Source organism: Lycorma delicatula, chromosome 4 (genome assembly GCF_047948215.1).
Source record: "Lycorma delicatula isolate Av1 chromosome 4, ASM4794821v1, whole genome shotgun sequence".
NCBI classification, from domain to species: Eukaryota; Metazoa; Arthropoda; class Insecta; order Hemiptera; family Fulgoridae; genus Lycorma; species Lycorma delicatula.
In genome coordinates this window covers 43,885,904-43,905,411 of record NC_134458.1, presented here as the reverse complement: position 1 = coordinate 43,905,411, position 19,508 = coordinate 43,885,904, and the positions used below count along the sequence as shown (strand labels likewise).

The 19,508-nt window shown below is 29.1% G+C and overlaps 1 protein-coding gene and 1 long non-coding RNA gene across 2 annotated transcripts in view; one reads left to right on the top strand and one right to left on the bottom strand.

The window, feature by feature from the left end:
- The window catches only part of LOC142323329 (histone lysine demethylase PHF8-like), a 64,881-nt gene extending 63,608 nt beyond the window's left edge, over positions 1-1,273 (top strand). The window contains exon 17 of the mRNA XM_075362815.1: positions 1,016-1,273. Within this exon, the coding sequence (XP_075218930.1) occupies positions 1,016-1,095 (80 nt within the window). The 3' untranslated portion in view covers positions 1,096-1,273. The remainder of the gene's footprint in view (positions 1-1,015) is intronic.
- Positions 1,274-2,943: 1,670 nt separating this feature from the next.
- Positions 2,944-19,126, bottom strand: LOC142323330 (uncharacterized). Its single transcript, XR_012756085.1, has 3 exons — positions 18,727-19,126; positions 17,698-17,938; positions 2,944-4,053 (listed from the first exon to the last, which is right to left on the bottom strand). It is a non-coding gene; the product is annotated as an uncharacterized LOC142323330 (long non-coding RNA).
- Positions 19,127-19,508: the final 382 nt, after the last annotated feature.

Here is a 19,508-nt window from a genome sequence, read left to right as displayed (position 1 = left end):
TCGTAATTCTTGGCTGGGAATATAGCTTTTTTATTATTAAACAAATTTCTTATATTCTATAGTAGTATGATCGTGTGAAACACTACTATTTATCATCTGTCATGTCATTAATCATTTTTTGTAGGCTTACATACTGCTACAGTAATTAAATATCTTATATTATTATGAGGATAGGGTTAGAAGTTTTTGGCCTGGATAAGAAAACAACATTTTTCTGTGTACATTTTGATTTATTTTTCAATATAGTTACCACTAAGGTCTATACACTTAGCCCAGCATTCCACTAGAGCACTTTGTGCTCTAGTGGAATGCTCCAGCAGTTCAGTACATCGATTTATCCAACTTCTTAAAATAATCATCTACATCAATTATAACTTCATTATTGGTCGAAAATCTCTTCTCTCCAAGCGATTTTTTTTTTGTTTTAGGTTAGCAAACAAGTGATAAGTCACTGGGAGGCAGATCAAATGAATTGTGTTAGAGCAGAACTGTAATTTGTTGATTTTTGCCATTGTAATTACTGAAGTGTGAGCTGGAGTATTGTCTTGATGAAAAAGCACTTTTTTTGCCAAATGCAGTCATTTTTCCTTAATTTCATCGCTGAGATGGTGCATAAGGTTGCATAATATTTGCCATTTATTGTTTCACCCTTTTTAAGATAATCAATGAAAATTATTCCAAGTGCATCCTGAAACACAGTTACCGTAACTTTTGTGCGAAAAGTCGGTTTTTTTTTTGGAGCAGGTTGATCTTGTCCAACCCATTGTTTTGATTGCTGTTTTGTCTCAGGAGTGTAGTGATGAACCTAGGTACTTTTTTTCAGTGTACTTCCTAGTAACAAAGTTGTCTTACCCTCAAGAATTGGATTATAATGACATCATACTGTACATTAAGTGGATTTATATGTAGCTGTATGATCATGTATTTCCCTGTAATTCTTTGTGTTTACTGATATGTTATTGAATTAAATCTATTTTTTAATATAATTTATTATATTTTTAATTTTGTTTTTCAGATCGAAAACCAAAGAAGGGAATGGCAACTGCAAAACAGAGACTGGGAAAAATTTTGAAAATTCACAAGATGATTCATTGATGCTTTTCTCATTTTTATGTTCCTTTCATTAAAATTTTTAAAAAGTTACTCTATTTTTTATTCTTAATTTTTTAAATTAAATGATTAAGTGTAATTTATGCAGTGGGACACTCACTCGATATACTTTAATGTACATGATCACCATATTTGAATTAAGCAGTAATTTTATTGTACAGTTATTTAATTTAGTTCCTGATGTATTCATTATTTTCATGTATAGAAAATTTTAATTAGTTGTATTTGTGTTATTGCTTAAAATTTGCAGTATTATTTGCATGTTTATTTTATTTTTATACTTAATTTTGATGAACACTATAAACAGTAAATTTTAATACAATGTATTGAGTTGCTTTGTAACCAGTTGTAAGGGTTATGAAGTGAGTAAAAATTACTTATAAAATGTCTGATAAGTGTAATATATTCAGAATTATAATTGTGTTCTGTGGTTGTAATTTTTCATACAGTGAATATTTTGATAGAATGTGATTGAATTGCACCAATTTGCTTTCTTTTAAATATTGTAAAATAAACAATGTAAATTAACCATAAAGAACAGTTATACTGTCGAAGATAAAAATGAGATTTTTGTGATCAGTAACACTTTATATTAGTAGTAAAACATAATGTTGAGATTGGTTATCTTGCAATAGTTATTTATTTTTTTTTTTTTATGAATTCCATTTTAAACCAAATATATAAAAAAGAGGTATCTCTGTGTTGCCAATCAAGGAGATATCATATGCTCAGGAAAAAAGCTTAACATTTGTTTGTCCATAACCATTTTTTCCCATAAAAGAACAGTGTTCTTGCATTAAATAGCTACCCTTAGAGAGCCATATAAAACTAGATAATCACTAAAATTGATATAATCAAATGTTTAAATACCTGAACTTCACTTTGAAAGTTCTAGCTTCATCAGTAGTGAATTGTGAAATAACATTGTTGTTATTATTATTGTGTAAAAGGTTGTATCATTAGTAACTGTATCTCTCAAAGGTAGAGATTGCAGTTTACATTAAAATACTTTACAAGCTGATGAAAGTGATCATCTAGATCCATGAAAACTTGTCAAAACATTAGTCTTAAGTTACCGGTGAAAAAAATAACTTTAATTTTTGAATTAAAAAAGTTATTTATGTTATATATGATTTTTATTTTAGTGTTTTGAAGGTTACATACTACCCAAAATTTTCATAATTATTGTTTAATATTATGTAACATTTAAAAAGAAACTTAATTCATGAATTTTTCTTTTTAGAATTACAGTTTTTACTTTTTTTGTGATTTGAGTACCATGCCATTTTTATACTTACTATAATCTTACGTATAAACATCTATTAAATCACTTAACAATGATAAAAATGTTAAGGGTGAGTCTTTGGAGGGCCAAGAAACACAAATAATAGTCCTAGTCTCTTTGAATAGCAATTATCTTTATTAAACTGCTACCATGCATACTTTCATGAAATGATTCCAGATTAACTTTAACAGTTCCTCAGAGTTGTTTGCATTTTGCCAGTTCTTTCCTCCATCTAATCTCTTTATTTTGAGTATGTACATCAGTGTTTGGGTTGCCACAACTCTTCAACAGTGGATATCTTGGTTCAGAGTTTCTAATAGATGTGACAAGACTTCTCAAAGTTCAGTTTTGATAAAATTTTATTTTTATTAACTTTAATAAAAAATATTCGCTTACTGAAAACTGCTAAGATGGATTTACACTCAACTCGTGAATATCTAAATTAAAATTGATTAATATTAAATAAAAAAGTAACAATTTTGTTAGATATAAAAATAAATATTAATAAACTAGTACATTTCTTAAATGTAAAATCAACAATGCGGTAAATTAAAAAAAATAGCTACAACCTTTTAGCAGTTAAGTTTTTATAATAAGTAAATAGATGACCGATGAAATAGCATTTGAAGTATATGATTTAAGAAAACTTCCTAGAATGAATGATGATAATCTAAATCAGTAGATGATTTTGGTCTCATTCTGTCATATTAGATAATTTGTTTTGCAGATTACCTCATCATATTTTAATTTATAAGGAATTTTTAAAATTCAAAAAACCAACACATATATATATAAATGTAACACAAAATAAACATTCAGTATTATATATATATTTATTTATTTATATATACTGCAATGTTATGCAGTTTTATTTTTATTTAAAATGGTAATGTCCTTATTCTAAATTGTAGTGAACTATTCATTTTGATGAGTATTCTCTTGGTATAAATCTTGCACCCCTCTCTCTTACCTATATCAGTTGTCTGGTATTACCAACAAAAGATTAAAGATATTTTGTCCATTTTATTCACTTGAAGAGTTCATTTCCTTATAAAACCAAGTTTGTTGTATTTTACATTATGTATCTGTATTTAATAGTATTTTTATAAGTTTTTTTTTTTCTATTCTGGTACCTCTTTCAAGTTATGGGGATTTCCTGTACAACAAAAGAAACTGTATGTTTTAAACCACATTTTCACTTTTCATACTCCAGCCATGTATATAATTTCTAGATATCAGAATTAATTACCACCCGAAATACAGTAAATGGAAATTGGTTCTTCAAGTCAGCACTGTATAATCTTGAAGATTAAACCCTTGGTAGTTAAGAAATTAATTTTATTTTTAAAAATGTTCTAATGTAATATTGATTCTAATAATTTTTTTATTACATACATCATTTTTTTTTTATGAAATCCATCATTTTTTTCAATAATCTAAAATCAAACATACTATGAAAAGTAACCAGTATATTAAGTTAAAATCAAGTAACTAACAACACAATGTTTATAAATCTGTAAACATCTTGGAACTGAAATATATTTTCCGGTCATATAAATGATGAATGCCAAATTTGCAGCACGGATAAAAGAATGAAGTATAATGATTTTACTGCTGGTAGTGGTGTCAGTTTTAATTCTTAAGTCTCGTACAATTTTCTGAAAAAGATAAAAAATTATATTAATACCTCAATTTAAATCAATTGTGTAACTTCTTTGTCTATGAAATTGATTTAGGAACAAGTTCTCATCATCAAATGAGCTTATGCATTTCACTGTTGTAAATTGATAATTAAATTAAAACAAAAAAATATTTGAATCTATTTTATTTATTTATTTTTTGCAAGTGAGTATTTTATTATTTCATTTTAACTTTATCACCACAATCTACAATAATGAAGTCATACCTAATGATGGAACTTGTTCCCAAAACATACCATAAGGCAGAAATAAAAACATTGTAAAAGAGATTTATAAAAGTTTTTTCTCACTACTCTTTTACCGATTGCTTAGTCCAGATTTAATAAATATTTGTCAGAAGTACTTTGATGATAAATTAATTTATTTGAAAATAAAAATGCAGTGGTACCCAGATAAAAGAAGATTGTGAAAAATTATGTACTGTTTATTATTTTTTTGTGCTCTGTATTTCTCTATTTTTTAAAAAGATGTAAGTGAAATTTAAATTTGTTTTGTTTTTCCTTTTCTTTAATCAAGTCATGTGTATTTGATGATATAGGTAAAAAATTATTTTATTTATTTAAAAAAATTATTTTAGCTACATTTTGTGATAAATGAAAAATATTTTTTTGTTAAAAGTACTTTTTTTCAGTATATTTTTATTTTCTCTTTTTTATATAAACTAATAATTGTACATTGTGTAAATAAACAAAAGTTTTATGTATATAAACATTTTTACATTGCCCTTGTAACATTGTGTACTGTCCTGAATTAGATTAACATTAAATTTACCATTTTCTTTAATTAAATTCTCGTTGAGATATTTCAAAATATAATTGAAAATACATATATTACTATTAAAAACTGGTTTGTGTTATTTTTTTACCACTTATTTATGTATGTATTTATTTTGGTATGATTGTGAAACGTGTTTCTTGAAATCAGTAGAAATGTCTTTGAAGACATTATTCCTTTTTATTACTTATATTTTGTGTTTTATTTCTAAATATTTCATTTACCTGCTGCTCACACTTCTTTTATTTTTTCTTTAGAATAGATGTGCAGTCAAAAGAAATTCTATTTTTTTCATATTAAGGTTTGATTTTAAGTTTGTATTTTCTGTTAATGGATATGTCTTCAGAAGAACATCATATATTGTTAATGGAATATTTCTATCCCTACTTTGATTTTTTTATCATTTTGGTTTGTTTTGATTAGTTCCTAGCATAAGTGTTAAATAATTTTAAGTTATAATTATCTTCTTTTTTCTATTAAAGCTACTAGCGATAAATACTTAAATTAACTATTATATTATTCTGCACTTGTAGCCTGATTACAGTATTCTACTTAACAGTATAGGTGATGAGAGATGATATTACTAATTTTTTTATTTGTTTAATTTCTAAGAAACTTCTCTGTTATCCAAAGTTCTCAACTATACGTGGTAGGCTAGCTTGATTTTACCTCAGACAAATTACTGTACTTTATAATAGGCATTAACTTTTTATATAAGTTTATAACATGTAAATCGTTAGTCTTAAATTTTGTAATTTATGATATTTGGGATCAAATCTGAAAGAAGAAAACATTCTTATCTTAATTTTTTTTTAATGCTGAGGCATATTTGTGGAGGGAATGATGTCAAAAAAGCTTGTTAAGTACCAGGTAATATTATCACCTAAGATATGATGTCAACAATATGACTCCTACATGTTACTCAACAGTTCACCTTCACGGCTGATGAATGCTTCCACAAGGTCTTCCTGTATTATAATGCTGAAACTGAATCATATAAGAAATAGAAATAAAGTCTTTCTAATTTTCTACACGTTACTTTATTGCTACTGTACTTGTATCCATTTCATCTTATTTGATTCCTTTCCTGTTATTGTTATTACTTTTAAAATTAGAATTGGCTTGTATTTATATATTTTTTATTAACATAAAAGTTTTTGTGTACAAAATTAAATTGAAAAGCGTAACTGTAAAAAATTCCTGAGAGTAAATTACTACAAACTTTTACATTCTCATGTTACATGTACTACTTTTATGTAATTATGATTTTCATATGGGAGCTTTGATTTAAATTAGTATTACTAATACTGATAAAACTAAATTCTTACTGCCTTCATTTTAACAGCTTAAAGAAGTATTTTACAGTCGCCACATGGAATATATTGTACAAATATGACTTAGCTGAGCTACAATATCTCCTGTTAGCGTTGGGCCCAGATGAACTAATTAAAGTGCTGTATAATCACCCTATAATAAATCATTCTTTGATTTTAGGCACCTTGAATTTTCCTGATAAACTGTTATGTAATATAATTTTATAGTAATCTGTATTTTCATAAACTTAAACTAGATTTTGTAATAAAATCTACAGTACATAATGACGGTGTATCTGTGTGTAATGAAATCAGTTCCTGTTCAAAATTAAAATTAAGATATTAATTTATTTTTTTACATCCTGGGTATGAACAAGTTTACAGCTTTGACACTGAAGGAGTTAAAAAGAATAAAAGTTCTTTGGAAAATTATAATCTTAGTGCTGTCTTGTCTAAGAGCTTCTCTAACTCCTTGACCAGTCACTTTTTGTACATTGTACATATAAGTTTTATTATTTTTTTTAACCGTGGTCGTAATTTTAATTTTTAAATCGGTTTTAAAATATTTTGTGTTTCTTTAATAATGGATTTGTTTTGATTTCAATACGGGTGCTGAAACTCCTTCCAATTATTTCCATTATAGCATCAGACATGGTGTTACATACACCTGACTGCTAACAGACTGCAGAAATGGTTACTTTTTAAAATTAAAAAAAAAAATGACGGTTGTTTTTTTATAAGCCAGTTAATAAAATATCTAAATAAAAGTCTGATAAAATATTTTGCCTTTGTGCAAGCAATGTATAGTAGTAAATAACTCTTGCTAGAAAATGATTAGCTAACCACTGTTTTATGAGCAACACAACATCAATTTGTAGTGAATACTATCACATGATGGTTACAGTACTTATTCTGTATAGCTGTTATTATAGTATTTATTTTAAAAGAATTATTAATTGCCAGATTATTACAATTCATTTTTCATAGTTGTTGGTGTTAGTTAAGGCGAGTATAATACCCAAGTAATTGTAATCTAATTAGAAATTGTTTTTCACATAAACTGTATTATTTTGAAATTAAATGCTTTCTATTTCCATTTTATGGAACTATTGGAACTATTGAATTTAAATAAACAGAATATTTCTGAATAGAACCAGACGTCAATATAACAATATTTTTCCAGATCCATAAAATATTATATAGGAGTTGACTAAAGTAAGTTTGTTATTTGTGTGTATACATTAATTGATTAATCAAGATGAACAAAATATACAAGGTGTCTACAAAAGATCTTTAAGAACAAAATCATAAAAATGTATTGCATTTCTTACAATTATTTGGCCAGAAAAAAAAGTACCTTAAAGTTTTTCCTGATACACTAAAATCACAAGCATCCAACATGTCTTCCATCAGTAGCATGTACAATGTCTAACTGGTATTAACTCTTGCTGACTTAGCTTATCAGGACTGATATGGGCAAATGTAGCGATGGTTTTTATCTTCAGATCTTGAATACTAGTTTTTTGAAAGTTCTATATGTGATCTCTGATAAATCCCCTTGTGAAGAAATCACAGAGTAAAAACTTTGGTGGCCAGGCTATGGGATCACCACTACCACTGATTAGGAAATTTTTTCAGAAATTCATGTATCATTAAAGCCCAATTTGACAGAGTGCCATCTTGCTAGAATATGCTATAAAGCTGTAATTCTTATAGCGAAGGATATGCAAACTTTTCCAGCATGTTAAGACCAACTTTTAATAAAAGAAAAAAGGACCGTATATTCTGTCAACTGACATGTATCGCCACTTAACTTTTAGACTGTCTGACTTATGTGCTCAATAGTGAAGTGCAGATTTTCCAAGTCCCAAACTATGGCATTTTGTATGATTATATTCCCTGAAGTATGAAAAGTAATTAATCAGAGAAATTCATTTTATTAAGAAAATTGTTATTATTTTCCAATCTAGCATGGTGAATATAAAATTCCTACAACTAATACAATCATTTTATGTGATTTCCTTATGTTTACATTCTGAAGTTAGTAAGAGTACATTTTTAAATGTTTCCACACCACTTAATGAGCAATCTAGCAAGAAATGTTTAACTGGTTTTTAGGTTGATTATGAAGGCTATGAAGAAAACGCTCGCAATTTTCATCAGATAATTTGGCAACCTATAACATTTCCTTTGTTCAAATTTTCTCATAGCTGTAAAAATCTTTCGTACCAACTGCAAATACCACTCCATTACAGCTATAGTGATGATCTATTAAATCTAGTTTGAAGCTTGCTTTGAATCACAGTATCAGATTTCATTTCTATAAACTATTTGATGCACTAGGCCTTCTCTTAAGGATTCATGACTACTGAATGAAATAAGCACGACTTCTAATTCCGCCACCAAGTGTGGCTTCATGTACCAAATGCACATGACTACTAAGAAAACCATCTGTGAAACTTTCTGAATTGTCCTTTTAATTTAAAAGTACAAGCATTTGTAACAGCAAACAACTTTTATATGAAAATGATTTTTATAAACTCTGAATTCAGACAGTAGTAGCTGAAGATGATTATTAAAACAAGGTCAACATTTCCAATGATGATAAAGTAAACCAGGCTGGTCCTAGAATGGTTCAGACATTGACAAATTTTTCTATGCTGAAGCCTTCCACTGGGATAAATGTATAACTGTAGCAAGGGGTTATAAGGAAAAATAAATACAGTTTCCACTCCTTGAAATTTGTTTTTCTTTTCTTTTCTTTTTTTTTTACAAAATTCCAGGATTGACTTCATGATTTGAATGCTCCTCGTAAGAATTATTTTATTAAGGGTAGCAAGGAAGTAAAAAGCTGCTTTCCCCAAATAGTGAGAATTATTGAGTAGACAGTTTAATGATCATTTGTAAATTAAAACCTGTAGTGTCGGGTATTCACAAGAGTGTTTAATGAGTTGAACCTATTAATGAAAAGAAGTAAAGAAATTCTTTTTCTGATGACGGAAAAAATTAAGTGAAAAATAAATTTCAAAAATTTATTAAAAGATAATTTTAATACTGCAATTTTAATAACATAATTAATTTAATGAATGGGAAGGGAGTAAACAGCAAAACCCACAAAAATTAAGGTTTGACTCAGGCTGGAAGCAGGACAGATACATCTTAAAGCATGTGGCAACTACTATCTCGAAAACCTGATTGAAACAAATATTGGTTAAAAAAATAATAATTTTACTAACATACTCATTATCCTATTAGAAAAATTTTTTATGCAGTTGGTTTGCTGCTTAATAGCTTTTTGCTCCAAGGTGTTTCAATGAATGTATACTGATTTACTTTTGACATAAATTGAATACCATTGGGGTAAGAGGATTATTTCTAAAATGAGAAATCTTATTCCTTTCAAACTGAGAATTGGTTTTATTGATTCAATATTTGTAATTATAATGTAGAATGTCATCCGAATTCAGGTTAATTAGTCACATTGTCTAACCTCATGCAATCTGGGGCACTGCTTTTACTTTTGATCTATATATTAAAAATTTAACTGGGAATGAACATCTGAATGATAAAAAAAAACCCAAAAGTGTATTTATGTTCAACTAAAATATAAAGAAAAAAAATGTTTTGGGAAAGAATACTTTAAATTCATAAGCAGGTTTTTTGGCGAGAAAATGCCATTAAGAATAGAATTTTGACTTTGCATCTTTTAGAGTTAGTTGTGTGGGTTAAAAAATCTATACATGGATATGACATGCAGCCTCATATGAATGTATAAAAATCTATAAAGTAGGAATGTATGACAGGAGTCAACTTATGCTGATGTTAGTTATAAATACTAGTAAAGTGTTGTTATGCACCAGGAGTCCATCACAGTGCAAGGATCTTTTAGCGCCTCAAAGGATGTTTGGGGTAAGATGGTAGATTTACACTAGCCAATCATGATGCAGAAATTTTGTCAGTAAGTTTGAAAGCAGTTTTATGATCGGTAGTTGTGCTCAAAGTATAAGTCACTTTAAGAGAATTACTTTGCAAATTGGTGATAACAGTAATAATATTTAATGCACAAGAGTGTATGCCATTAAAAGTATGTAATGATGCTTCAAAATTTCAAGAAAGACAATTTTTCTTCAGTGACGTGAAAAAAAGTAGACTGCAACTCAAAGAGGCGAGTATAGAAAATGCTCAACATCAGAATGCTAAGAAAATATTGTGAGTTCTGACTCATGATGGTGCTACTGCTTGTTAATGTGTTCAGATATGTTGATATGCCAGTGAAGATCTATGGATGTAATTCTGGTCATTTTTACTCAACACTCCACTTAATATGGAACAGGAGGTCAGAAATTAAAAATTCCAGTTGTGTACCTGAAATTACTTCTGACATTAACATATATCTCTTATGAAGAATAGTACTCTACAAACTGGAGCTAGTAGTAGTTTTGATGATTTTCAACCGCTTTGTAAAGACCAGCAACTATCTCACTGAGTGCCATTTTAATATGTGCTCCTATCCTACAACTCTGATACAACATGTTGATGTACCAATCTGTGTGGGAATAAATTGACAGAGCCATAGTCACCCATTATTTAAGTCATAAAGAGGTAATAAATATCTTAAAGTACTGGCCAAATACTAGATGACGGAAAATTTAGATACACTGTGAAAGTAGATCTCTAGTATCTTCATCACCTACAAGAGTTATGCTCTTTATTAAATAGTGGTCACACAAAAGAGGACTGTTATAGATATATATATATATATATATATATATATATATATATATATAGTAATATATATATATAGTACTGAAGTTTACAGTAATATATTAACAGAGAAAACTATTTTGAGAAATATGTAACAGAACTATTTTGAGTAATATATTAACAGAGAAATATGTTAACAGAGAAAACTATTTTGTATTATTGCAATCTGAAGACATCCATCAAATTCAACGCCAACAAAGGAATTTTGTAAAAACATTTCAAAGAAGAATTTCTTAATTTAATAAACAATTTAGTGTATCTTTGAAAAACATAAGTAGTTGTATAGGTTTTAAATTGATCTCTGATGGAATCATCACCAACTTCCTGTAAAGAATTAGTTTGTATACAATGAAAATGTTGGTTTCTGCCAATAAGTTGGAAATAAAACTGTTCTACTTCAAATTTATTACATCCGATTTAAATAAATATATAATGTATAAATTTTACTGTAATTACTCAAATTAAAAAAATATGTAATAAAATGAATTACTGATAACACATACCTCGTGTAGCAGTGCTCATTGTTTTCAGTTTTATTTTACTGTACTATTAGTCTAAAAGGAAGCAGCCTGACTAAGATACTAGTTATTTTTGTGCAGGGACACCAAACTGAGACACTTATGAGGATGTAAATGAGTTTTATTGGCGAATTGGAATAAACACAATCTCATCCATGCTAAAGTGAAACAAGAAGAAACTGGTCATATTTAAGTAACAGATAAGTAATAAACGAATCCTAGAATTTATCAATCTTTTTTAAGTTGAATTTATTCCATATTGAAACATGATAGTGCAAATATAAGAGTTGCAAAAGGACTAGCTAAAGTGTCTGTCAAAAAGATCTACTGCATCAATCGCATATTGCTTTGCTGGATAAATAATTTCAAAGTACACTCAGACTTTAAAGAGTAACCATAAAATATTATTTAATTTTAATGCATACCCAACAAAATCTACTTTTAATGAATGCTTAAGGTTTTTATACTTGTCTGTCCTTGAGACCATTTTCAGTATACTCTCTCTCTCTCTCCTCTTTTCCTGTTTAGGTAACTACCGTTAAGATAATTCTTCAGAGGATGATATGTAATGAGTGTAAATGAAGTGTAGTCTTGTACATTCTCAGTTCGACCATTCCTGAGATGTGTGGTTAATTGAAACCCAACCACCAAAGAACACCGGTATCCACGATCTAGTATTCAAATCCGTGTAAAAATATCTGGCTTTACTAGGACTTGAATGCTTGAACTCTCGACTTCCAAATCGGCTGATTTGGGAAGACGCGTTCACCACTAGACCAACCCGGTGGGTTATTTTCAGTATTCTGGTACTACTGCTTGTCACTGTCATCAATTAATGTTAGTTTTTTTTTTTTTTTTTTGAGTTGGGAAGACATATTTAAGGTGTGATCAAAAATGTGTTAGGTTTGAAATACATAGTTTGCATTAATTTATTACAATGAATGCTTCACTCATTTAAAAAATATTTATTGAGAAGTTAAAACAATAAAAAGTATAAGACTTATTGATTTTAATTGTAATTTTTGGTCTGTTGACTACACTATTGCTAATAAATATGGGAAATACTCTTCCAGCAGCCAATCAGCTTTCTACATTTATCAATTTTATTAAATTTTTACATCAGCCATTTTGACCCATTGTATCAGAAGTTATTAGATGTATGTTTTTAAATAAAAACAAGGAAATTTTATATATTACTATAATTTCATTACCATTTTATAAAATAGTCTTTACAAAAATAAAAATGTAAATAAGAGATTATATTAAAAAAAAAAAAAACTATTATAAAAATATTACTTACAGGAAGGATTATTAGAAAAATATATTTAACAATCTAGAAATAGAACATGTGCATTTTTTTTTGTGGAAAATACAAAAACAAGGGTCAATGTAAAGAGCACATGGCATTTTGAATGCAAGAGCTGTGTTATATTTTCAAAACTTTTTAAATTACATTGTCTGTACTTTTCCCAAGTATCTATTGATTGAGGAATGTGGACCCTGACACCTACTGTCCTAACTTCATCTGGTACATCAACAACTTCCTACAATTCTGGTTCTTCTCTAAAGTTTTTTGTTGTATAACCTCCTGTGAGTTGTCAAACCAGCCGAAGCCTAAAACTTAATTGACTTTCCTTATTTCCAGTAATCAAACATTTCAGTAGTTTAGAATTCACAATTATTAAATTTATCAAAAAATATAAGATGCGGTGTCACCAATTCACTGAGTTCATTCCAATAGAATTTCTACATGGTACTAATCAGATCTATCTACATTCCTCATTATGCAGTTGTACACTTTTAAAACTTCTGGACAACATATTTCATGTTAAATACCTTTATAATTTTTTATTTTTACAAAAAAAAAAATTATTTTGCACAGTGGACAACATTGTAACTAGGTTATTTAAATGACATGATCTATGTAGTGTATTATATACTGATCAGAACAAAAATTTACTTATTTATTATCCCCTGCCATTTCAGAGCAGAAACTTTATCCTTGAATCCAAAATTAAATTCCTTCAACTGGTTTCAATTTTCTCCTTGCTTTTATCCCTTTACTGATCTCATGAATTTTGCTAGTCTTTTTCAGTTTACTGTCACTATTCTAAGAATAAATTTTACACTTCAATAATACATTCATAAATTTTGTTATGGTGAAAAAGTTAACAAAAACTATTAGCTTATTATTTCCCTTGATAGGTATTAAATCAATAACACTTTCACTAATAAACAGTGAAGTATTAACAACAAACTCCATCCAGTAGAAATAATCTTTCCTGTGAATACCCTGTTTACCTCAAAATCAATTACAAATCCTATAAGAGCATTTGCAAGGCACCAGACTTTATACCCTTGTTTCTAGGGCTTAAGAGGCATAAATGGTTTCATTGCATATGTCATATATCCTGTATAAAGCAGAATGACAACTCTTGGGGTTTCTCAAAAAGTCAGATTGAGTTTTTAAGATACAAAAATGGGCAGTCAGACCATTATATGGCACCCTAAGTATGAATAAATAAGGGGTATAGACCCTTTCTAGGAAATTAAATATATTTAGTATCCTTCTGCTTCTATTTATGAATGCGCTAACTTTGCTAAAAAGAATGATCATTTTTTTAAAAATGTAAATAAAAATATCCTCTTTCAACCATACATTGGAAGTGTTTTCAACTCCAGTAATTACAATAATCATAATAACCATTAACACACTTTAAAGAAGTGACTTCAGGTTACAAGAAAGGGCCTCATTATGCTTCTGTTGCCATTTTAATAAAGTTTTGAACCCTTTGAAGAATCTTACAATTAAAGGATTTTCTTTTATGGAAATAATATTACTATGTTGATAAATTTTTAATAAACTTACCTTACAATTATTTCATGTGTTTGTATTTAAATAATTAATATAGACTTCATCAAATCTATCTTTTATCTTATAATCTGTTTATTATATATATGAACATTTTTTCTTGAAAATTGAAATAATTCATCACATATTGACCACCACTAATTAAAATTAATACTGAATAGGACCTCTGATTTGAAGGTCCTATTTGGTATTAGTTTTTTTTTAGGTTCTTCTGTTACTGTGTTTTGGTGGTTAATTTGTTATTATTTATATAATGATATGGTCTATTTTTTTTGTCTTCATTCATTTGACTGGTTTGATGCAGCTCTCCAATATTCCTTATCTAGTGCCAGTCGTTTCATTTCGGTATACATCCTACATCCTAACAATTTTTTTTCACATATTCCAAACATTGCCTGCCTGCACAATTTTTCCCTTCTACATGTCCCTCCAATATTAAAGCGACTATTCCAGGATGCCTCAATAAGTGGCCTATAAGTCTGTCTCTTCTTTTAACTATATTTTTCCAAATGCTTCTTTTTTCATCAATTTACCATAACACCTCTTCATTCGTCACTTTATCCACCCATATGATTTTTAACATTCTCCTATAGCACCATATTTCAAAAGCTTCTAATATTTTCTTGTCAGGTACTTCGATCGTCCAAGTTTCACTCCCACATAAAGTTACGCTACAAACATATATTTTCAAAAATCTTTTCCTGATGTTTAAATTAATTTTTGATGTAAGCAAATTATATTTCTGACTGAAAGCTCATTTCATCTGTGCTAATCAGCATTTTATATCGCTCCTGCATGTCCATCTTTAGTAATTCTACTTCCCAAATAACAAAATTCTTCTACCTCCATAATCTTTTCTCATCCTATTTTTACATTTAGTGGTCCATCTTCGTTATTTCTAACACATTTCATTACTTTCGTTTAGTTCTTGTTTATTTTCATATAGTAGTTCTTGCATAGGACTTCATCCATGCCGTTCATTGTTCCTTCTAAATCTTTTTTACTCTCAGCTAGAATTACTATATCATCAGCAAATCGTAGTATCTTTATCTTTGCACCTTGTACTGTTACTAAGGTTCTAAATTGTGCTTTAACATGATTAACTGCTAGTTTTATGTAAAGATTAAAAAGTATCGGTGATAGGGAACATCCTTGACGGACTCCCTTTCTTATTACAGCTTCTTTCTTACGTTCTTTAATTATTACTGTTGCTGTTTGGTTCCTGTAAATGTTAGCAATCGTTCTATCTCTGTATTTGGACCCTAATTTTTTTAAAATGCTGAACATTTTATTCCAGTCTACGTTATCGAATGCCTTTTCTTGGTCTATAAATGCCATGTATGTTGGTTTGTTTTTCTTTAATCTTCCTTCTACTATTAATCTGAGCCCTAAAATTGCTTCCCATGTCCTTATACTTCTCCTGAAACCAAATTGGTCTTCTCCTAACACTTCTTTCATTCTCCTCTCAATTCTTCTGTACAGAATTCTAGTTAAGATTTTTCATGCATGGCAAGTTAAGCTAATTGTTCTGTATTCTTCACATTTATCTGCTTTCTTTGGTATCATGACTATAACACTCTTTTTGAAGTCTGATGGAACTTCCCCTTTTTCGTAAATATTACACACCACTTTGTATAATCTATCAATCGCTTCCTCACCTGCACTGTGCAGTAATTCTACAGGTATTCCGTCTATTCCAGGAGCCTTTCTGCCATTCAAATCTTTTAATGCTCTATTAAATTCAGATCTCAGTATTGTTTCTCATCTTTCATCCTTTTTGAGTTCCTCTTCTTCCTCTATAACACCATTTTCAAATTCATTTCCTCCGTATAACTCTTAAATATATTCCACCCACCTATCAACCTTTCTTTTTGTATTATAAATTGGTATACCATCTTTGTTTAACACATTATTCGATTTTAATTTATGTACCACAAAATTTTCCTTAACTTTCCTGTATGCTTCATCTATTTTACCAATGATTATTTTTCTTTCCACTTCTGAACACTTTTCTTTAATCCACTCTTCTTTCACTAGTTTGCATTTCCCGTTTATAGTATTTCTTAATTTTCGACAGTTCCTTTTATTTTCTTTATCACTAGCATTCTTATATTTTCTACATACATCCATCAGCTGCAATATCCAAGGTTTTCTAACAGTTCTCTTTGTTCCGCTTAAGTTCACTTCTGCTAATTTAAGAATTTCCTTTTTAATATTCTCCCATTCTTTTTCTACATTTTCTACCTTATCTTCTTTACCTCCTCTTCCTCAAGTTTCTCTAAATTCCACCGATTCATCTGATACCTTTTCTTCAGGTTTTTACATTTCATTACCACTAAATTATGATCGCTATCAATGTCTTTTCCAGGGTAAGCTTTGCTGTAGTTGAGTTGATTTCTAAATCTTTGCTTACCATGATATAATCTATCTGATACCTTGCAATATCACCTGGCTTTTTCCATGTGTATATTCTTCTATTATTATTTTTAAACTGGGTGTTGGCAATTACTAAATTATACTTCATGCAAAACTCTATAAGTTGGTTCCCTTTTTCATTTCTTTTGTCCAGCCCATATTCACCCACAATAATTCCTTCCTTGCCTATTCCAATGGTTGCATTCCAATCTCCAACTATTATTAAATTTTCATCCCCTTTTACGTGTTCATTGATGTGGTCTATATAATGCATTATTATGTGCTGATCAGGCTAAAAGATTTATTTGATGTACCGTTAAAAGATACCTTCATCTACTGAAAGACATAATGAAGGTTCAAAAACTTTATAAAAACTTTAATGAAATATTCATAAATATTTATAAAATATTAGTTGACCATTCAATATACATTCAGCATTGTTATTTGTGTGAATTGTTTCAGAAATTTTTTAGATTCCTTTCAGAGCATATTATTTCCAACTGCTGGTACATGAATTGCTAAGTCTGAACTCCAGTGATTATGTAAGTTAGATAATGTATGAGTTTCCAAAAAAATTAGACATCCAATTTTTACCTATATTCCTTGGCAGTAATTAGTACCTAGATTTTTATGACTGACTTTTTACCTCTAATAACTCTTTCTTGCATCGCATATAAATCTGTATGATTGACCATTATGTTAGGAACTCATCATTGAATGGTAAATAAAAGTGTTTATATCACTGTTTTCTTTGGTGTGAACACAATTTTACTTAGCCAGAGAATCAAATATGTTTAGATTATCAAAATATTCACTTTGTTCTCCCTAACTATGTTTAGATTTGTTTGCAGAATTAGAAAGTTATTCTGGAAGTGGAACTCAAAATTGTCAATACTCACTTAAGGAAGCTCTACATCTGGCAAGCAGATAGGCATATTGTTGTTACCTTCTATAATGGCCAAAGACGATGAAAAAGTGGATGTTGTTATAGTTAGTAGAAAGACAGAGAGAATGAAACTGATGGAGACCTCAAAGATGGTGTAGAATCTGCAGAGATGTTATCTAGTTTCTGAAATTCTGCTGCTGAACCCTCATTTCATTCTTTGTCCAAATTAGATTCATTTTCAAGCAATGAAAATAAATCTTGGTTCAGTCTCATCACTGGTTATATGTTGTTTACCCACATTCTGAAACAAGAGCACAATAAACAATATTGGCATTCACAGGTTCAAGTTTACAGTACAGTCCACATAATGGTAGTAAATGTGGTAATTTTATATACCATTCTACACGTTTATATTCTGTTTTGTGTATTAGTAAATAAACACTCAGAATACTGCATTTTTATTTAGAATATTTATGTGATTTAATCTGTTAATAAAAGAAGTATCTAAAGAAATAAGGTAAAGATATTTTCCAAATTTTTATTACTTTATTTGTTATAAACAAGAACATAAATATTATAACCAAAATTATTTGTTTTAAAACAATATCATTTATTTATTCAGAATATAAAAAGAATTACAGATCGAACTGTAGAATATTTGTGGAATTCATTGAATAATAAACAAATAGCTGCCTCAGTAAGACAACTAACTGATATACTGAAGGTCCCAGGTTCGATTACTATTTTGAGCTTGGCATTTTATCATAACTCATCATTTCATATAATCACTTATACACAAGCAAAATGCTTATGTATTACACAACCAAGTAGCAGATAAATACAACAAAATATCATTTCACAAAATACAAGCTTAATTATCCTAGGAACTATAATCGATATGATAGTTGATGTAAATTGGTGAAATTTAAAAAAAAGTATAAAAATTAATAAATGTATTGTAAATATCACATATAGCTATTTCATCAGTATCGCAGATCAAAAAATGCCGTAACTGGGCTGTAGATAGCAGAATTCCCACTAAAGAAGCAAAAAGATCAATAAAATAGAAAAATATATGAAATAACTTACCCCGTTCATTAACATTTCATAGGGCGTAAAAATTCACAAATCTTGTAAAGAACATATCAACATAACCTGTAAAATCCTACTGACAAACATCTGTGGAACATCTGCCCACAATTTTCACTATACAGTTAACTAGTAATGGGAAGAATCGGGACGAGTCGTTCTTCGATTCAATTTTTTTTACTGAACGAAATAATCGAGAATAGGTTTGCGGTAAAATCCGATTCTGTCTACGATTCTCAACAATTAATTTGAATAGGCGATATGAAACCAAATCTTTCTCAGTTACAATTCGATTCGTAGCAGTCTTTGTTAAGGAGATGAAAAGAGAAGAACCGAAGAGATTTAATAGGTATACATCAGCTGAGTCGAACAGGAGCATGAAGAGAGATAAACCGCTAAACACGGGTGAAGAAGAGAAAGAGAGCATGCGCATTAAAATGTACATTACTGGTTGTGGGGGCAAGGAAAAGAATCGTTGATTCGGACGAACGATCTTTTTTACGAATCCTTTCTGAGAATCGAATGAATCGATTCCTTGAAAAGAATCGTTTTTCCTACCACTACATCTTTTGTCGCTTTAATATTGGAAGGACAGGTAGAAGGGAAAAATTGTGTAGGCAGGCCACGTTTGGAATATGTAAAACAAATTGTTGGGGATGTAGGATGTAGAGGGTATACTGAAATGAAACGACTAGCACTAGATAGGGAATCTTGGAGAGCTGCATCAAACCAGTCAAATGACTGAAGACAAAAAAAAAATCTTTTGTCCCAATTGTGCACTT